A 21,086-nucleotide genomic window follows, 5' to 3' on the forward strand; every position below is an offset into this window, starting at 1 on the left:
CTGTATACTGAACATTTGTTACGCAAAACTTGTATTTTACATTTCCTGAAGTTCAACAACATTCACGGCCTTGTACAGCAGAGTTTGAGGGAAAATTGGAATGGTCTTGAACTTAAATTTGCATTTGCCTCAAGCCAGGAGTGGGTTTCCTAGACTGCGTGGAGGAAAAACAAACAAGAAAAATATGTATTTTGCCAAATGGAAATCCTGAAAGTCTTCTTTTTTAGAGGAAACACTTCATTATTGATAGAAATAATAGCTCCTGATCTCGGAGCCAGAATATTTCCCAGGGAGTTGGTTTGGTAGGTTGCTTGTTTTCGAAAGGGCTCCATTGGATCAGGAGCTTCTTTCCCAAACTGGAAGCACAAGTGTACCTGACCTGTGTGTGCTGGCCTGAGTTGATATAACCCTCCTTGGGATGCAGCAGCTGCTTCTTCCACTTGCTGCAGCAGTGGTGTTTTGCCTTTGGAGTGCTGCAGACCTTCTGTGAGAAAGGACATCTTCACCTTCTCCTCTGTGAGCAAGCCTGCAAAGACACACCTGTTCTGGACTGCTCTGGTGAGTAGGACTTCCCCCTCCTTCCACAGATGAACCCAAATACCTTGGGCATCATCCTGGAGCCCAGGCATGCACTTGGATCTCAATTTTGGCTGAAGTAGTCCACCTCATGCTGAGGTGCTGAGATGGAAACCAGGGTTAAATTTCCAGCTACTCAGGGCAGCACTGTGTCACATGGATCACCTGAAATCTATTTATCAGCAGGTGCCAGGCATTAACCTGTAGCTGGGCCTCATTTGGTTGGTATATTGGCAGAATATTCCTGAAGAAAGGGACAGACCTCTCTCCTCAAATGTGTTTATGCGGAGGGAGCGTTTATGAAGAACATTTTTTTACGTGACAGTCTGGCCTTTCTTCTGCCCTGGTGAGCTCAAACAGAGCTGTAGCCAGCTGTGGTTATGGGAGGTGCTCTGCAGCAGTGCTGCTTGGTTGGGTTGTGCAAATTGCTGATAGAAATGCTGTAGGATCTGGCAAGGGAAGATGGAGTGGTCAAATCAGGGGTTTCTCTGAAGGAAGTTTATGTTGTGGTGCTACTGCAGGCAGAGGTAAATGAATGCTCTGAGACTTGAGAATATTTCTACAGTTCTTGGCTGTGTGGTGCTGTCTGTCTCTACACCTGAAGGCAACATGTGTCTGTATCTCTTATTATTTCTGGCCCTGACATCCTCTTGGTAGTCCTTCACCTATCAGCAGCACTTTGTTTCCGATAAATATCCCAAAGAGCTGATCTGATACCAAGGTAATGGGAAGTGAATTTTATTGCAGCTGTACTCAGGACATGATTGCTGTTAGTTGTATAGAACAAGAATGGCTTAGGTAATGTGACTAGATTGTAGTTTTTCTACTTTATGTCCTAAATTTCATATTCATAGAGATTTCAGTGTGCTTATGCAATGGATTTTTTTTTTCTTCCTCCTAGAAATAGTTCAAGGGGAGTAACAGATCACTATATTGTTCTTAAGAAACTGGGTTTATCCTTGTTAAATAGAACCAGAAATGGCCCATTCTGAGAGTGCTGCTCCAAACCAGTGAGGCCTCTCCCATACAGAGTTAGGATGTTTGTGTAACACTTGAAATGAGTCACTTGCATGGATTTACCATTAAAACATTACATGAAATCCAAAACAGTTTACTTTTATGCAGAACCAACCTAAGTTCTTCAGTAAACTAATGCAGTTAATGATGCATCGTAATTTAAAGCTGCTCTTTAAAAGCTCTGGTCAAAAAGAAAAAACAACTAAGAAATGGTTTTAGATTTTGCTTAGGCATACTGAAATTTCAACTATGTTTAACCTAAAGCTCCTCAATTCAAATACAACCATTGTCATGAGGTGAAAAAAGATTAAAACATACACACTTTGAAAGAATAAACTCTAACTTGTACTTGTAAACAGCTTATTTGAGACATTATCAAGAAGCATATTGTTAGAAAAGGAATGTAAAATATTTCACAACTATTTATATATTGTAGGAAATAAAACTACTTTTTTTTTGTAAATTGAGATAATAGTGGAAAACATAGTCTTAAAAACAAAGAGATGTGTGTATTTAGTAAAATCTGAAATTGCACACAACTGTCCCAGGACTGCATCATATAGTCAGCTAAATAAAGAGATTTTGGTTTGTGCTTTGGAAATGATGCTGCATTGTGTGGAAATAGACAAAAAGGGGTTTCCAAAATGTGATACTTGCTGTTTGATAAATGGATGTTTGAGAAGTGATAATTTATTCTTTTATTTCTATCTTCAAGTTATCCTAGTATTTTTCTTGCTACTGTGTGAGCTCTGAGCTGAAAAATATTGTAGGCACAGCTCAGTCTAGTGGTGAGACTTTGGTGCAATCAGCAATAGCAATGTCCAGGAACAGAAATGACTTTGTGGCTTGCTGTCCCATTTTGCTTTTTGCCTTGCTTATCCTGTGTGCAAGGGGTACTTTTTTCAAGCCTCTGTAGCTGCAAAAACCAAAATCTGACCATTTGAAACAATACAAGTAGTGTAATTTAAGCAGTGTTTAAACATTCAGTAGTTAAATGCTGTACACTTCAGTATTTCCCATTAATTGACAATTACCTCACCTATTATTTTGGGGAGGAGGGAACAGTTTTTGGTACTTCTTTGAAACCTGCACCTTGCATGATTCACACTCTTGGCTTACTGTTTCCCAAGGAAATAAAGGCACTGAAAATCCAAATTCTCTCTGAAAACAAAAATATAATCATGAACAGAAACAACAGCTTCCTGGTGGATTGTTGCTTGCAGCTACCAGTCCCTGCCCTATTATTTTTTTTTCATAATGCTAATTTAGTTCAAAAAGAAAAGAAAAAGCCTCCTAGAGTGATCCCCTGACAGAAAAGCTCAACTAAATACCTATTTCTGTGCTTTAGACATTGAAGCTGACTGCAAGTAGGAGAGTTTGATTTGCTTGTCTTTTTTGTCATCTTAAAACCATCAGTTTTACTTAATGAGCATTTTGGGTAGGTTGCTAGTTTTGTGCATTTCTGCTTCTTTCCAATTGCTGTTTGGATGTAGCTTGAAAGAAAAAAATGAGTAAATGCAAAATATAATTTCCCATTTAAAAACTGATGAAACCAAAGATGACTGATTGATAAATACATATATTTATGTAAAAGTGAAGGAATCAGTAGATCTATGCTTCCAAGCTATAATAATTAGACCATTGACTACTGGAAGGAAGATGTGAAAACCAGGGTTAAATGGGATTTGCTGACCAGTGTAAATATTCTTGACAATTAGTTGCTAAGAATGAGTCAATACTTGCTGAAAGTAACACCATGAAACAGCATCTTCATTAATATACTTTGAGAATTATTTTAAATAATTGTTGATGTTCCAGAATGGGGGTAAATGTCTACAAGGGTAAATATTGATGGGAATCAATCAGTGGACAAAGTGTGCTGATTTATGGCAGAAGATTCAGTCTTGGGACTTTAAATCTAGAACTGCAGGAATGGCTCATTGGACTTTCATGAACAAAGGACCTAGAAAGATTAGGATATTTAAAAAGATTTTTTTTTAATGATTAATTTCTTAAAACGTGGGCATGGTAGCAGTAGAGCTGTCACTGTGGAGCATTTGTAACAGTCCTATCTGAAAAGTAAGTAACTTGTTTTCTGTAATAGTTTCTTTCTCTATATAACAGTAAAAAAACAACTGTGAACCATCTTCCTTCAGCAGCAATTGTAGTTCTACAAGAGAAGGACTAAATGAAAGTGCAGCAGGTAAGAAACCAAATCTGATACTTAGGGACCTGCATTAAGTGTTTTAGTGTTGACCAACACATCTTTATTTTATTTTTATGTTAAAGTGTGGTATCTCCTGCACCTGTTAACAGACTGAACTTATGTGGAATTATTTTAAGGCAGGGAGTAGTGCTATAATTTTCCTAAGGTCACACAAAGAGTTGGGGAATTTCCCAGCTATCCTATGTTTTAATCTAATTGTTGGCCCTATGATCATCATTTCCAGCTGTCATCACTATTTTTAAACAGGCATTTTGGAACCTGCCTCTGCTCTGTGAAGCAGAACACTTGTCTAAGACTGTTTAGATGTTGATCAGTCATGAATTCAGGGTATTTCTCTTAACTTTCTTCTTCCATGAGACAAGGCATTAGTTTAGAACTGGCAGCTGTTGACCCAGCAAATGATGATACTTTCTGTTATAGATGCATAATTATTTCTGCAACATAACTTGTTGGATATCCTTGCCAATCCATGGCAGTTTTTTTTCTTCATAGGTGAATCCATCCTCTTAGGAAAAACAAAACTTTACCCAGCATTCATAATTTGCTTGATGCTCCCTCTCTGCTGATCTCTCAGTTCAGCTCTTTTGGAGAGAAAAGCAAAGTTGTTTGCTGTGGGGGCTGATTAGCTTGCTCCACCTGAAATTCCACATCCTTTCTTTGGCTGAGTCTGAGATGTGTTGCAGAAATCACCAACCACACAGGCAGCCAGCTACAGATTCTAACCAGTTTCCCTTCTAATTAAGGTTGGAATGATGGCTTCATCTTTTTGCACTGTACCAAAAAGCAAATTATTTTACAGAAAGGCTATTCCCATACTATTCAAGTATACTGAACTTACTCTAGGGAACCCATAACAAAATTAATTAACAAGGATTGGTTGTAGCCCAACCTTTTTATTATAGTTTAAGACATGCCATGTTTTGCTACCTTTAAAACCATTTTTTTTGCCAAGATGTTGTACATCTTTCAGCCACCATGGCCTTAAGTTATCAGTTGGCACTTTCTGGTCTTTAAATCTCTTCAAAAGGTAAAACAACCATGTTTAATCACAGCTTTCATAGGAAGCAATGAACCTCAAAACAATGAAGTTTATGGGAATCCCTCAAATTAATTCTATTAAGTTGTTTTGATAGGCATCTAATTGCTCAGTCTCTCCAGGGGGAATAAGACAACAGTGTCACTGACAAAATAACTGAGTTCTCAAAGAAATTAATGACTTTCTGTGGTTTGTTTTGTTTTTTTTTTTTTAATGAAGAAAGTTTATTGCAGGTCTTTCTCTTACAATTCTAGTAGAAAGTATAGCTAAGAGAAAAAATGAACTATGACCAATGAATAAGAACGAGCAAAGGAAAAGGATTAAGCCGAATACATACTCTATTGAACTAAGCATTACGGTAAAGAGAAAACCTTGTCCATTTTGTGACTGCAGATTAAGGAGAGCTGCCTCGCAATCCTGGTTTCCAGTGCCTGCACCAGGTGAATAGGGGGATAGCACTGACAAACCTCTGATGGCTATTGATGGCAGCTCCTCTATCATCTTGTCCTAGAATCAGGAGCTGCTCAGTTCATCGTAGCTTGGATAACATGCAGCAGGCTTTCCCTTCACAGGCCCAAAGTAATTTTATTTTATCTAACAGGTAGTCTGACCCTGGAGAAAGGTGTGGATGGGACACTTGTGGTTAGCATAGAAAATGGCTAAAGCAAAAAGGCTTCCTTCACTCCAGTCTTCGTAACAAATAAATGTCCACTGCCCATGTTTACATCCCAAGTTACTTTATTTAAATTCATATTATCTAAACACTACCCTGCCTGCAAATCAGATAACAAACTTGATGGAAAACAACCATCCTTCCCTCTCTATCTCCAAATGTTTGTCTCATGGTATTTTACAGTTATTCCACTAAAAAAATCGTGATAATTTGCCTCTTCAAGTTTAGTAGAAACTTGGCTAAAAATAGAGGCATTGGAATTGAAGGCAAATAGAAGTTTGCTTCCTTTGTCTGTCTCTTCCACTTCTCTGAGAATTCCCATCAGAAGAACAGAACAGGGCCTGCTGGTGGAAGTGAGGCCAGGTAACTGTTCCCCACCTCACTGCTCATATAAAAATATGGTTAGCTACACCATAAGTTAGTCTATTTAGAGCCCAAGGCTGTGTGAAATGGAATTAATAATTAACACAGAGAACTTAAAAAAACCACCTAACACTGCCAGAGTCTTTCCCTTACTGCTGTTCTCAAGATGTGGTTCGTTCACCCACTGTGTTGAGAGAGGATCAGACCCGGCTGGGGCTTGCCATGAGAGGTGCACACAAACTGAAAACAGTCACAGGAAATGAAGAAAACTGTGGCCAGAGTGTGGGGAGCTTCAGTTGGATTTGTCTTCCCCAGTCCTAGGCACCAGGCTGATCCCCAGCAAGCTGAGGAGAAGGCAGCGTGGGGGACCGGAGTGGCTCAGGAGCAGCAGGGAGGAGGGGCTCGGACCCAGCCACACGAGGATCAGCAGCTGCAGCAGCAATTGCAGAAATTTTCTCCATTCCAGCTCTACCAGAGTCCTGACAGCGCTTGCTGCAGAAAATCTGACTCTCTTTATCTAGAGCTGTGTTCTACAAACAAACAAAACAAACCCAAGGCAAAACATGAAACAGCACTTAAATACAGCCCTGTCTTAAGGGTTAAAACAATCTACAAGACATAAACTGCATGCAATACAGCCAGGGCAAAAAGGAGAAATAACATGAGAAATCTTTTATATAATGAATGGTATCATTTTTGTGATACTGACTTTAGGAAATGTAAGGAAAATTTCTCCTCCAGATATAGGCTTTCCATGGCATTGCAGGTTTAAAATTTTTGTCTTGCAAGTCTGATGTGGAAAGAAAGATGGCACGAGTGGTTGTGATAGAGAAGGAATGTGTCATAGTAACTATCAGCAAAATTTATGTACCTGTGTTTTTGCAGACACAAGGAATCAGGTGATGCTTACTGAGAATCAGTGCTACAATTCCTGTAACAAACCACACAGTCCCAAAAAGGGAGCCCAGGGGAAGGTGACAGATGGAAACCTAAACATTTTTTTCTTCAGGAAAAAGGCTTGCTTTTCTGCTTAGTGGTGAGAGTAGGCAAATGACCTCTCATGGTGGCATCATTTCTGAATTCTGTACTGAAAAATGAGTTCACAGGAGAAGAGAGCAACAGGTTGTAATGAAAACTGAGAATTCCATACTGAATAGGTGGATTACCTTAAGTATGTGGTACATCTACTGAAGACAATAATTTCCATGTCCTCTAAAGGATATGTGCTAATTGTAAAGGAGAAGTACTCTGCCTTTTCCTCAGACATTTATTTTTTTGATAGGACTTGCTTTACAAATGTGAAAATTTCTGTGTTTTTAGTTGGGTTTGACTAATACACAATTCACTGAAGTATTTAATACTACAATAATTTTCTGACGTGAATCAAATTTAGTATGGTTCATTTTTTTTCAGATGTGTTTATTGTATCGAAGTCATCAAGGACAGCAGATATAAGGTATTTTCCTTTTTTGCTGTTGTTATGGTTTTGGTTTTTTTTAAACTCAAGTGACATCACTAGCCTCCCTGCATAGAGGTACAAGGAGAAAATTCCATAATCCACAACTAAGTTCTCTGCTACTGACAGACAGCACTGCAAAGGGAGCATGCAAGGAAAGGAGCAACTGAACTGGGTATGGGCTTTTGAGGTTAGTGATGGTCTATCATCACTAGTTTTATCATTATCAAGACACCATTGCATTGCCTTTTTTCTTGCTGGAAAAAGTTGTAAATAGGGGTTTCTGCTATTTCAGTGGCAGGTAAAGTTATTTAAAAGGGGAAAGACATGCTTTCAGTTCATGCTGACAGTGATTTTCTCCTGTGCTATCCTCATAGCAGCAATACATTGGTAGGTAATGCAATTTTTCTAATTTTACTGTTGCTAAGAAATAATGTTTTTATTTATTTAGGACTGATTATTTTCTGTCTAGTTCTAAAGGTAGTGTCAATTGAAATGTTTATTTTAAATAGAAACAATGTTCAGTTCAGTAGTTTAGTACTTTCCTTCTCTCTTCAAAGGGTTCTCATCTTTTTTTAGCTGTTTTTAGATACAGTGAGCTATAGATGTGCACAAAATGAATGCCAGGAGAATCGATCAAGATGTTTCTGAGGAATTAAAAAATGGTTTTATTGGCGTTTGCTGAGCCTGTTTCAGATATGCATCACTCGAGACAGAATGCTTTTTTCCTAAGTGTTTACACCTTTGCTGGTTTGGTGTGGCTGTACAACTTTTTTCCACTTCAGACTGGCTTAGTTATTTCTCCTTTCTTGTTACAAATGGAGACCATGTACTTTTTGTGCAGCAGAACAAAGCATCGCCGTTAGTACGTACCATTGCCTTGGACCTACTCAGAGGAAAGCAATGCAGGCATTGGGAAAGGAGGAAAAAAGGAAGGAAGCAAGGGACAGAAACTAGACTTACTTTAAGCAGAACTAAGACAATTGCAACAAATTTAGATTTACAGAACATTTTTTAATTGACAAAAAAAAAAAATCAGTAATGAATTAAGAGCAACATGCTTTTGGGGGCAGCAGGAGCCCCCTGTGCAAGGACACTGAACTCGGGATGTGCAGTTTTACTTATCTGCCACAGGATGGTATTATCTGCATGGGCCAGGTGTTGGAATGAGGTGGTGCTAAAGGGGCTCCAGTGAATGTGCTGGTGGACTGAGAGAGAGCAATGCACTGCAATACATGAGAGTTACACAGTGTGCTTGTCTGAAGCTGAATGTTGATAAGCAATGAGTGCTGGAGCAAGTGAAGAATTTCTGAACACAAAGGTAAAGCTCGAGGTGAACCAGGGCAAGAATAACAAATTGGGGGCTTAACCCTCATTAGATCACAGTGTTTTGAACAAGGTTTTACTTTTCCTTTCAGCATTAACTGGGAGCTGCATTCAGCAATTAATAATTATGCATTTACATCCTTCCATACCTGTTAGAAGGAAATAAAGCAGGAAAAGGTAAAATGAGGTGAACTTTCCTGGCTGAAGGAGTGTCAGTAGCTAACAGAAAAAACCCACACCAATAAGAAGCCAGAAGCTACGCTGTGTCAGAGATCTGAGACAGGCTGAAGTGGCATGCAAGTTGGAGAGGGGCTGAGAGTTAGAATTAAAATTGCTCTTATTACATATAGTGCATTTTATACCAGTTTTCAGCTTCAGGCTTATCCATAGTCTCAACAGTATAAAGAATGAAGCTCTGAAGTCCCTCTCAAACTGTCAAGTCAAACTGTCAAATGAAATGTAGACAAGAGCATGAACCTGAAATCTATTTCCTGACTCATTTTTATGTTATCACTTTTCCTACATTTAACTTGTTTGCTTATTTAACTCACACAAATGTATTTGCAAGAACATTTTATTTAAATTTACTGGCTCTCAGATGATTAAAACAATTCTGTGTTAATGTATGTGGGCTGGACTTTGAGAGTAATTAATACTAATGGGAGGGTGAGGGTGGAAGTCCCTGTAATGTTACCATGGATAACTTTAAGTTACTGAAGATACATTTTGTGTGCAGTGTCCATCCTTGCATCAGACAAGGATGGGCCCCAGTAAGATCAGAAAGAAAGGAAGTTTCTGGAATGGAGCCTCATTTCCTGGCACAGGTAGAGTTGAACAACACTATGCTCAAGATGAAGTAATACTTGGTCAGGCACAGAGGAAGACCCTACTTAACTAGGTGGGCAGTATGATAAAAAACCCACAGTTTTTATTATTAACAATTTGAAATATTTCATTAACTTCATCTTAACATATACCTGCTTAGTGTTCACATGTTTCTGCTTGAAAGCTCCTTTTTATCTCTTGGGTAGCACCCAAGAAATGATGAGAAAATCCACATTATACATCAATAAAGACTAGAATTAGAGACTGTTCTAATTTTGGGTTTGCTATTCTTGCACCACACATGCTCATAGATCACTCTTAGGAAAATATGCACAGTATACTATCAATGTATAAAAATGTTCATTTTTCTTACCATGATGACAGAAACCCCAGCAGATGTGTTATTTTGCTTGGGTAGGGTGTTATTAAAGTGCTGCTTCAGTTTACCTGTTACTTCAGCTTGCATATTATTCTCCTGGGAAGCATCATCCTGTGTAAGAAGGAACACAATATTCAAGTTAGGAAAAAATGAAAAAGTTTTTTATCATCAGGTACTTTCTGCTTTTTAGTGCATAGTAAATATTCAGATAGGCAGTCCAAAGGTGAACACACTCTGCTACATGAGAGACAATTCCAGAGGAAAGGAACAGAGGAATCACTCACTGTTTTGTGAATGAACGTCTATTTCTTAAAATGACATGTGACACTTCCAGTGCAATGATTTGTCCCACAATTACAAGCTGCAGGTTTGATTCAAGCAAGTTCAAAAATAACATGCTTGAAATAATCTTAAAAATGAAAAGCATATTTCTCATTTGTATTTCTTTCAAATCACCTCTTTAAATGGCCCATCACCCTCCTAAGTCTGGAGGTGCTATAAAGTATCATAAATATGTTTGAGAGAAGCTGTTATCCATTGATACACTTGTTAATCTTGTGTCAGGGAACTCCACAGATCATATTCAGTCCTTATTTTAGACCATGTCTGAAAATAAGCATTGACTGTGTCCACGTAAACCCAGTACTTTTTAATAATTAATTGATTTTAAATCTATAAGCAACGCACTGTGGTGTTCCCCTTCCTGCTGCCTGAGAAGATGAAGGACCTGGAAGGCATCAGCTTAGTGCCTGTGGTAAATTAAGTGTTATATTTGCTAATTGTACTGCTGCTTCTGAACACTACATGTTAATGGTTAGATTTACAGGTTTAATGTCAAGTTAGACACAAGTGAAATGTGATTTACTCACTGACACCCAGGGATGGCTTAGGATCTGTGCTGCTGTGTACCGGGCTTCAGCATTCACATGTAGCATCAGGCTGATGAGCTCCTTCATTGAAAAAGAAAAAAAAAAAAGGGTTTGAAGAGAGTGGGAAAGGGTATTAAAACTGAAAATACTGTTGCACCCATTCCTTCTCAGTGGAATCTCCTTGATATCTGGATGGGAAAAAACCAACCCCAGCTGATACCAGACACAGTGATACCAGTGTGACTTAAGTGGAACTTAAATTTGCCCTTTAGGATTAAGGGTCTACTAGGCAGTGTGTTTGATATCAACTTACACACTGTACTTATGTTTCAATGAGTCTATTGAAAACAAATGAAAAAGAAATGTTAAAAAATCAGCTCTAATGTTCTACTTTGTTCTCTATATATTCATGCACATACCAGAAAAAAACCAAATGTGTGAGAGATGAGATCCTCTCTGGGCAGTGCACGTGCAATCAGTAACATTACATAAAAAACACAAATCAGAGACAAGAATCTGCATCTGAAAGTCAAGAAACTGATGAAATTATTTGAAAACACTTCTCCTTCTGTGTTGCTGCAGAAGAATAAAAGACTAAGCAAGATTGAGCAAGCCCCCCCTCAAAAAACCTTCTATAGCCTCCAAATTATCAGTCTTCATACCCATCAAGGTTATTTCAAGGGGACTGTCCATTACTTCAGTTTTGGGAAATGGTTTCTTCAAGCAGATGATAATGAAACACCTAACTGAGAGCCTTCCCAACCAGCCAAGTTATTTAGTCTTTGGAAGTCTGAAGTGAGACATCACTTTGAATACCAAGATTGAGGACCTTGTTTGCTCAGAATGCATGTCTGGAAATGTGTGAGATGACTGGGACTTGGGAAATGGTAAATGGATAAACACCCATGGGGAAATGCAGAAAAATGCAGAAAGAAAGTTCAACTTCTCATTGGCTGGATAGCCAAGTGGATCCACTTGCTAGCATATCCTCAGATATTGTTCAGAGCACTTTAGTGACTTAATCTGAGAAGTGGGCCTTACAATTTGGATCTCTGTCCTACAGAAACTGATTTTAAACAAAACTGCAATGATCACAGAAGAACTGCTGGCAGTGACAATTAGCAATGGCCACACATCTTGAAAAGCTCTGATAAATGCCACAAGAAAAACAGGAAGAAATGCCAACTGCCTCCAATCCAATGTTTGTGAATTGCAAACAAAGCAATAATTTTTCTTTTTTAAAGAGTGATAGGAGGGAAAAATTCAGAGACACCTTTATTTTACAGCTGAAGCACTGAACCTGCTGTTAAGTGCATCATGAAGGGAACTGGGTATCATGTGATGTCCCCTGAATGCAGCTGGCATTCTGCTGCCCTTGCTCAGGCAAAACACCTGAGCTTTCCTTAGGCACTATTAAGTGCAAACTAAAAAGGCACAGCAGCTGGGGACACCGGGGAAGAGGCTGCTCTGGATCCTTCAGGCTGCCTTCCCAACTGAGCACAGGCTGCACAGGGGCTTATCAGAAATGCTGTTTTCAGGTGGGAAAAATATCAGTACCTTTGCTGAATCAGTGATGTTATCCCAGTAGGGAGAGGGAAATTCCAGCTTCCCCACAAGTATCTGATCAAAGAGGTCTTCCTGAAGGTTGTTTTCACTGTAAAACAGCAGTAACAAAAAAATGCTATGAGATAAAAAGCCATTTTGTCATGGGGAACTTTAACTTGATTTGGGGATGGAACAGAAATTATGTTAATAACTACTAGACATGCATAATTTGCAAGTTTATCCAGTGATAGCTCTTCTGAGCCAATGCATTGAGGTAACTCTTCCACTGGAATAGGGACTGCATTATTAACACACATTTATTAATCTCACTCATGACCCGGTTCTTATTAGCATGATATGGATATTCTCTGTGCCCTACCCCAAAACTCTAACCAAAGAATACATTTGCTTGTACAATGGATCTTTCAAAACACATTTTTCAGCTTTAAACATGAACAAACAATATGAAAAACCCAAACACCTGAACTAGTATTTTCCCACCAACAATAATTGCATTGTTTGCAAAATATTTTTGTTCAGTGTGGTGATTTAGTTAAAACCTAAGTATTTTGTTAAGGATTTTGCTGCAAAAATGAACATAAAGGCCCTGTAGTAACAGTAACCTATATGTTATGAGGATAATTCCCTATTTAAGTGTGCTAATTCCTTCTCATTCTCTGGCAAAAAAAAGAAAAACAAAACCATTTGATTTTCAGTAGAATCCATACATAGCCTGACTCTGAGTACCAAAGATGATGTCTGCAAACCTCATCGCTCAGCTTGACACTTCCCAAGAGGACGAAGAAGGTTGAAAAGGCAGGATAAGCACATTTTTCCCCTCTCCTGGTTTCCCAGTGCCGCTCTCCGGGAGCTGCCGCGCCCCAGCGCCAGCGGCAGAGGGCAGCGCGTGTCCATGGATGGCGGAGCTGGGATCCGCATGGAGACAAAAGGAAAAGCGGCTCTGCCCTCACAGCCCCCACACAGCACTAAAACACCTGCCCCCGTAGGAAAACAAATGAATAAAAGTGATCCCAAAACCTAAAATGAGGAACAAATGAAAACCACTTAAAAACGTAGGGAAAACACATCAATCCAATCCACCTTTATTCCTCACCCTCGGGATGCCTCCTTCAGGGAGCAAGGTCAGACGTGCTCTGAAAGAACTTGATTATTTTTGCTGTTTTCCCTTTGACACTCACCTGCGAAAAGGTGGGAATCCACATAACAGGATGTATGTGATCACACCTGCAGCCCAAATATCCACCTTTAAGCCATACCTGAGAAAACAAGGCTGTGTTACTTGTGTTGAATTAACAACAACAACAAAAAAAGTCATTCCAATCAAAAGTAAACGACACTGACAGGACTGTGTGAGAATCTGTGCTAAGTTACTTGTCGGTGATGTGGTGATGCCTTTTGTACCTGAGCATCTTTCTTCACACCTTTACAGTCTTTAAGAAACCATGATTCTATGGTTTTCTTTTTTTTTATTTTTATTTTTTTTTCTCTACCATAAGCCTCAAGGCTCTCCAAGGTCTTCTGAATATACTCAAACCCAAGTCAGTACCCAGACTTCCCAATCCAGAGCCACTAATGATTAAAGACAAGGATGTGCCTTCTCAGTCCCTACAGTGAAATAACTCTCTCTAAGGTTATCATGTGTTGCTAAGCAACAAGACACACCAATTCTCCAGCCTCTCCAGTGAGTAACACAGAGAAGAGGAGCTTCATTTTTCTTTTAAAGCACAAAAATTAAAACACTGGAGGTCAAAAAGAGGCCTTTTCCCCTATTCAGTGGATTCAGTTTGTCAAAACCTCTACCATGCAGATGAGGTGCCCTCTGACACAGGAGCTCACTGCAGCTGTGAAATGTTTCTCAATGCAACAAATGCACTGAACAAGGAGTGAAACAACGCAACAAAACCTCCCTCCATCAGGAAATTCAGTGGTCACAGCTATGGCAAGAGTCATCCAGAGCACGAAATGGAGTTCTCATAGCATAGGTCTAAAATGAGAGAGGACTTGTGAAAATCTGCCATTGGTGAAAATTCCCCATTTTACAAATTTTTTTCTGTATTTATGCAATGACCTGTTAAATACAGAGTAATGGGGTTGTTCAACTGTTATCAAACAGGATGTGTCACCCAAAAGGGCCACTTGAAACAACGTGATCTAATTACAACTGTCCTGAGAACAGGTTTAGACTAGGTGACCTCGGGAGCCTTTTCCAACATAAATGATTCCATTTCTAATGCAAACACTGTGTTTTGCCTGTCTGTTCTTCCCCAGGCAGATGTCACAGGCGGTACAATGGGTTCTGGATGCTCGAGTGAGGCAGGGAGTACAAATAAATGGACTCCACTGCACCAGAGGTGCTCCTGGGGAGGTGGGAGAGGAGGCAAAAGTGAATTCTGGGAGCAGGCAAAGCAAGGATATTGGCCTCTTGGAGGAGCTGGAAATGGTGCCCATGAGTGGTTTGGTCACAAAACAATGGAGGGCCAGCCTGTTGGAGCACTTAGATCTTACAACCTGCAAAAAATAGTTGTTTCCAGGTCTGTGTTGTAGGCAGTCATGCTCACCCTGTCTCTGCAATGATTTCTGGAGCCACATAGGTGGGTGTCCCACAGACAGTATACAAAGGGCCTTCAACCACCGTCGCCAGTCCAAAGTCTCCAAGCTTCAAAGACTTGGTTCCATCTGAATATTCACACACCTAGAATCAGAAAAATTTAACACAGAATGAGGAGAAGAACATCTGCATTTTTATATCCTCTAATTTATATGGGAAATCATCATTACCACACCAAGAAGATGGGAAAAAGAAGTAATTTCCACAGCCCTGTAGGGAAAGAGAAAAAATTATATTCCCACTGATTGCAGCTGGAGCAAGTGTTCAATGGAGCTGTCTACCAGCTATGTAGGTCAGACCATGACAGAGCCTCAAGCAACTAGAGGTGGAAAAGAAAACCCAGTTCTTGAATATTGAGAAGTTTTAAATATGTTCAGTAAAATATAATACTCTACTTTCATTTGACTGGGACCTAGAGTTTAAAATGGGACTGGCAGCTACAATCAGATTTGTTTAACATCTTGTTAACTTTGCATCAATCTAGTCAGCACACTGGGCAATTTCATCAGCAAATGTCTTCCCTGTGCTTGGTCTAGGCAAGTGCAGTTTGGGTTTCTGTGCAGACCCAACGGCACCTTACCAAAAGGCCTGTAAACAATCTAGCACAGAGTCATTTCATTGATGAAAGGAGCTGAATTTTGATAGAAAAGTGCTATGCAACAGTGATAACTGCTGGCAGGGATAAACCAGACCAACACAAAGGAAACATCCCCCTAATAAATTCATCTCAGTTTTTCTCTTAAAGTGAAATGTTCATATTAACATGATTTCAAAGGCATCTAGAATGGGGGACCCCATAATCTCCAGAATGGCTGAATTTATTTGCCTTCACCAAACAACTGAGCACTCCAATACCTTTCTTCATTCCCCTGTGTAATTCATATCAGTAATGGAAACACTTGTTCTCCCTTATACACCACCTTCATATCAGCTATTACTCTCAGGGTTTGCATTTTTTAAATGCATGAGTAGCAAAGGGAATGTAATTCTCATCCAGACAGCCTGGATGACCCCGTGCAAAAAACCTAACTATGTGCAATTACAGGTAGCAGTTGATGGGAATTATTTGCATTTACATTCAATACCAGGATGTTATCTCAACATTCTGCTGCTGTCAATCACAGTAAGATTTGCATCTGTTGAGTAATCTCTTTAGGCTTTCTAGGCAGAAAGGGCATTTGTGCCTATTTATAACTGATTCAATCAGTAATGAGAGCTTAAAATTTCTTTAGACTGTCTGTGTTTGGAGATGCAATAATAGTATGTGAGACTTGCACCTTCATTTTCTCTCTCAAGTGCCATGTTGCTGTGACAACATTTTCCAGGAGAAGCCTCCCCCCCTCGCCCCCCATCCCACTGCTTTTTGCTAAACAATCTAATTTATTTGAGGGTTTATTTAAATTGCTAAACACTGTCAGTGGAATTACTGGGGAAAGAATTGACTATTAATTAGGAAATATTTTTAGCTTCTAGCCCTGTCCTTGTAATAGTTCAAAATCCAGTCTGGGATAAACTGACTCCTACTCTCAATGCAAACTCACTGCACAGGACTGACAAACACCACAGAAGATTTTAAGAAAAGCCTCAAGCAGGGGAGATTATGGCCCTGTTTGTTCAGTGCATGACACTGAATATCCAACATGTAATGCACAAGTGTATCCTTTGCATATAAGCAGGACAGCAGACACTGATCCCATTCTGTGGACAGAATGGGAATGATGCCCTCCATGGAGCAGGGCATAAATAGTTCCCAAAGCAGACTTCATGGTAATTCTTGTCAACACAGCTGTTTTATGTCTCTGCTGAAAACAAAAGTAGCCAGTTGCCTAGGAAAAGAATAAACCTATGTAAAGGGTTAATTCCCAGCCAGAATACTGGAAAACCATCAGAAAGATGATCCTACAGTTACAGTGAAAGGAAAAAACCACTGGCTTCAGATGGTAACCATAGGATTTTTCAAAGAAATGAAAGAAATGGCTCTCAGCCCACCTTTCTCCCACTTGCAACCTGATAAATAATTCATTGACATAACTTTAAAATTAATTGTTTTGTGAGACACTACTCCTGCTTATCCAAAAGGCAGCCAATCAAAATGTAAATAAAGATAGGTGTAAGGACAGGTTTGAGCACAGCTCTCCTGCATTACAGTGATTGTTATCTCACAGCAGAAGATTTACTTTATACATACTTATTCTAAACTAATATGCCTGCTATTCTCTGCTGTGCTCCTTATACAAAAGCATTTGCATTAATGAGAACAAAGTAAGAGAAAATACTGGAAAATAGATGGGACATACCAGAAGATTTTCTGGTTTGATGTCTCTGTGCACAATGTTGAGACCATGCAGGTATTTGAGAGCGCTGGCTAAATTGTAGACCATGGCACTCCCATCTCTCTCTGTGTATTTTGTAGATGAAGTGATGGCATCAAATAAGTCTCCTCCCTATGTAATGGAAAGGAAAAAAAAATCACTCTTTAAAAAATAATTAAGGTTGTTAGAAGAAAAAACAAACCCTAAACAAACATGTATAATCTTCCTTCACAAAAGACATGGTCAAGTTACAGTTAAACAGAAAAAAAAAATAAAATAATTTGGCAGAAAGATGATCTTGTCACCAAGATACTAGACTGGGTCTTTGGTCATCTACATTAAATTCCTAACTGCATTCCAGGCTTCTTGTGTCTGAGCTTGGACAAATCACAGATTTTTTCCTACTGCTTTTCCTACCTTTGATCACTCATTTATATTACCTACAGATACAGGCATACAGCATCACTTTTCTTCATCTTATCAGTATAATACCTTCAGCATACTGAAAACCAGCCCTGATTTTGAGTAAAGCCTAAAATAAATTAGCCCAAAAAGAAAAGAACCCCTTCATAACTAACAAATATTCAGCAAATTCAAATTTCTGCAGATATTGCAAGAAATACCAAATAAATATAGCTGAAGGAGACAAAAAAGATAAGCACGTTCCAACATAAATGAATACACTGATCGAGATACATCAAAGTGCAGAACCTCCAGGTGATTTCTGAATGTGTCAAGCTCTGTTTATGGATGCCCTGTTCCTCTGGGAATACACAGCAATGTCTGAGTGAGTTACTGATGCGGCATTTTCAGTCATTGCAACAAATTTCATGGGGGTGTCTCCATGATGGTTTCCCTGGATACATGTGTAGGAGTGATCTGTCTGAGCTGTGGGTGGCATTCCAAGAATTTCAATGCACACCAAAGAGAAGCAGCAATTCAGGAAATACAGGCCAAGATGGTGGTGAATTAAAACATAAAAAAATAAAGTCTTGAAACCCTAAAAAGCCTATAGGGTATAAAAATAACTTCCAGAAAGGAAGAAGGATAAGTGGGCTACAGAAATTATGTATTCAACAACTATATGCTCTCTTTAGAGGTTTCCCAGTCTGGCAACCATTCTAGAGGGGACTCCTGAATGTAACAGTGCTTCAGTCAGAAATAAGAAGTGCTGCTCCAAAAATGAGCAGTGCTGCTTTTGCTGTATGTTATTTGTATCTGACATGCTAATCAAGCATGCAGTGTTGCTATGCATGTACAGAACCCAGACAAGAGAATGCACAACTAGAACCTGATGCTACTCATGTGTTTGGCTCACAAGGTGACAGCAAAATGAATATTTGTGTTTTCTCTGTACATGTATGAAAGCAGCATCCATTCTCTGGTGAACTGTTTGATATTACCAAAATGGGTGAGATCTTCTGAGTTTTGGTTTTCCAGGATGAAAATCACTTGAGTTTAATCTATTTGTCTTGCCTATTAAGATAAATTCATTAGAGAGAATTCATTTCTTTAAATCAAATCATTAAACAATGAGAACAGTGAAATAAATTCAGGTGTTCATATGCATATCACTATCACCCCTGCACATTGTAGGCATGATACAAAACCCACTATCCACTTCCGTCTAGACTGTGCACACTGCAAAATTACCTCAAATCTGTGTTAATAGTCAAATTAAAACTGGAGAGAAATCCCATTAATATAATTGCTTGACAGGTGTACTTTCATGATTAAAAAATGAAGGTTGCCACTGAAACCTTATTTGATTATATCTCCCAAGATCTTAACATTCCTGGATAGCGCTCAGATTTCACACCAACACAGAGAATTCAAACAAGACAAACGAAGCCCCCTGAGCCTTACCTTGACCAGCTCCATCACCAGGTAGAGCTCTGTGGGGGTGTCCATCTCCTCTATGAGCATGATGATGTTTGGGTGCTTCACTCGGCGCAGAATAGACACTTCGTTTTCAATCAGGTGCTCCTGTTCAGGAGAGGATGGAAGTTTCTCTGAAACATGAACTTGCCAATTCACTTTTCCTTTGATCAACCAATCACTTGATCAGAGAGCACTCTTTTTGCTGATTAATTTATATAGAAGAAGATTATTTTCAGTTGCTGGGTCTTGTATTTCACCACGGACCACATTTAATTTAAGATATATTTCACACACGTGTAACGACTGGGGCATTTCAAAAAAAGACCCCAGAACATGACACCAATTCAGGAAGTGCAGATTATATTCTTATGTGGGTATTATGAGGTGAAATTAAGTTCAGAACCTTTCTGCCCCCAAGATGGATCATTAGAACCTGTCACCCCTCATCAATAGCTAACATGTTTTTGATCCTCTCCATCCTTCACCTCTCATTTAGTGTAGGTTACTCAAGGACAGATTACCTAGGATTTTGTATCTAATGACTTTATTTTTCAAAAAAAGTCATGGAATATATTAAAGAAAAATATATTCTGAGTGCTTTGGTTATGGATGTTGGTTCATTTTATATGTCTGTTCAGACTTACAATCTGCACAATGTTTAATAGCTCAGTTAAATTTTTGTTGAGTCCAACAGCTTAACAGCACACAGACTGAGTTCAATCCCCCCTTCCCTGTGCTTCTGAGGAACTAATGGCTTTCGAGAACAAATGAGTTTCAAATGCTTTGTTTTCTAGAACATTCTAACACTGGAGAGCAAAAAAAAAAAATTGCGTGTCCCTTCCATGTGAAGAATTATTTTAGTTTTCCTACATAAATGCTGGAATATGGATACTGTATTTAGGTTATCTGCAAAATAAGAAACAAAGCTTGCATCAGACAAGTCTCCTTCCACCCTGGCAAGGAACAAATCACGTCACTGGACTGGGAACTTATCCATGTTGAATGCAGCGATAAGGAGCATGCACTTCATGCATTTGTGAGCAGAGCACTAGGAGGAGATGTGATCCACTGTGCATAGGCAGTGACTGGAGATCTCATAGCACTTCACCTTCTTTTTCCAGGGTTATTTATGGATGCATTGTGCTTTAGCCCAAGCTTTCTGTGCCTACATAGGTCAGAAACCACATGCCACGTGTGCGTCTCGTTTGGTGAGAGAACGGCGCGGCACAAGAGGGTTAAACGTCACACCTTTGAAATTCACTTTGAAAGAGCAGCAATTGTCACTCTGAACAAACATATGCCTGCTCCAAGCAAAGTGCTCTGGAGAGAAAACAAAACAGACAAACAGGAAGCAATTCTGTTAAACACAATGCTGAATCTCATCACCAGACAGACGTGAACAGCCACAGCATACTGAGCCTTAGGGATGGAAGCCTGGAAATTCAAAACTAACATTAAGAGTCCAAGCAAAAACTAGAATATTGTTACAGCTTTCTCAACCTAAAGAACAGGGAACATACTAAGTTTATTACACCCATTAATTACATCTAAGGCACAGTGGTTTTATCTGTGACTAAACTGCTCAGGCATAATTAATATTTAAAATAAACAGTAATTTTTTTTAAAGGCTCCAGAATGTTGTTGAGCTACTGTTTAAAAATCTGCCCTCAAAAAATGCTGACTAATATGTAGCTAGTTATTTTGAAGCACCCCGCTGACTTGCTATGTTTTGCTCTGTAAAAAAAATAATAATTCCAAAACTCATTATGGTGTTCTCCTGGATAGTGCAATATGTGTTTCAGTCTACATTAATATGATTTATTTACAGAGGTGTTATTGTGTAATGAGCATTTAAGCCACTTGTGGAAAACAGTCAATCAGATTCAAATTTTTGAACATCCAAGATCAAGGAGCAATGAGCAACACTTAAATCATCCAAATTTGGGCTGGATGAGTGTTTTTAAGGCAGGAC

The 21,086-nt window shown here is 39.1% G+C and overlaps 1 protein-coding gene across 5 annotated transcripts in view; it reads right to left on the minus strand.

The window, feature by feature from the left end:
- Positions 1 to 1,298: 1,298 nt before the first annotated feature.
- The window catches only part of DCLK2 (doublecortin like kinase 2), an 83,801-nt gene continuing 64,013 nt past the window's right edge, over positions 1,299 to 21,086 (minus strand). For 2 of the 5 annotated variants that reach the window (XR_001520927.1, XR_001520926.1), the window contains 9 exons: positions 19,100 to 19,219; positions 17,219 to 17,365; positions 14,872 to 15,005; positions 13,492 to 13,569; positions 12,305 to 12,401; positions 10,748 to 10,828; positions 9,873 to 9,989; positions 9,037 to 9,119; positions 6,245 to 6,422 (listed from right to left, as the gene is read on the minus strand). Coding sequence is in view for 3 of the 5 variants with exons in the window: in XM_015624026.3 (XP_015479512.1) it covers positions 6,210 to 6,422; positions 9,873 to 9,989; positions 10,748 to 10,828; positions 12,305 to 12,401; positions 13,492 to 13,569; positions 14,872 to 15,005; positions 17,219 to 17,365; positions 19,100 to 19,219 (987 nt within the window). In the remaining 2 variants the exon portion in view is untranslated. Of the gene's footprint in view, positions 6,423 to 8,221; positions 8,235 to 9,036; positions 9,120 to 9,872; positions 9,990 to 10,747; positions 10,829 to 12,304; positions 12,402 to 13,491; positions 13,570 to 14,871; positions 15,006 to 17,218; positions 17,366 to 19,099; positions 19,220 to 21,086 lie in introns of all 5 variants that reach the window. The other 3 variants (XM_015624026.3, XM_015624028.3, XM_015624029.2) reach the window with 2 other exon arrangements.

The sequence above is a fragment of the Parus major genome, chromosome 4 (assembly GCF_001522545.3).
Source record: "Parus major isolate Abel chromosome 4, Parus_major1.1, whole genome shotgun sequence".
In the NCBI taxonomy this organism is placed as follows: domain Eukaryota; kingdom Metazoa; phylum Chordata; class Aves; order Passeriformes; family Paridae; genus Parus; species Parus major.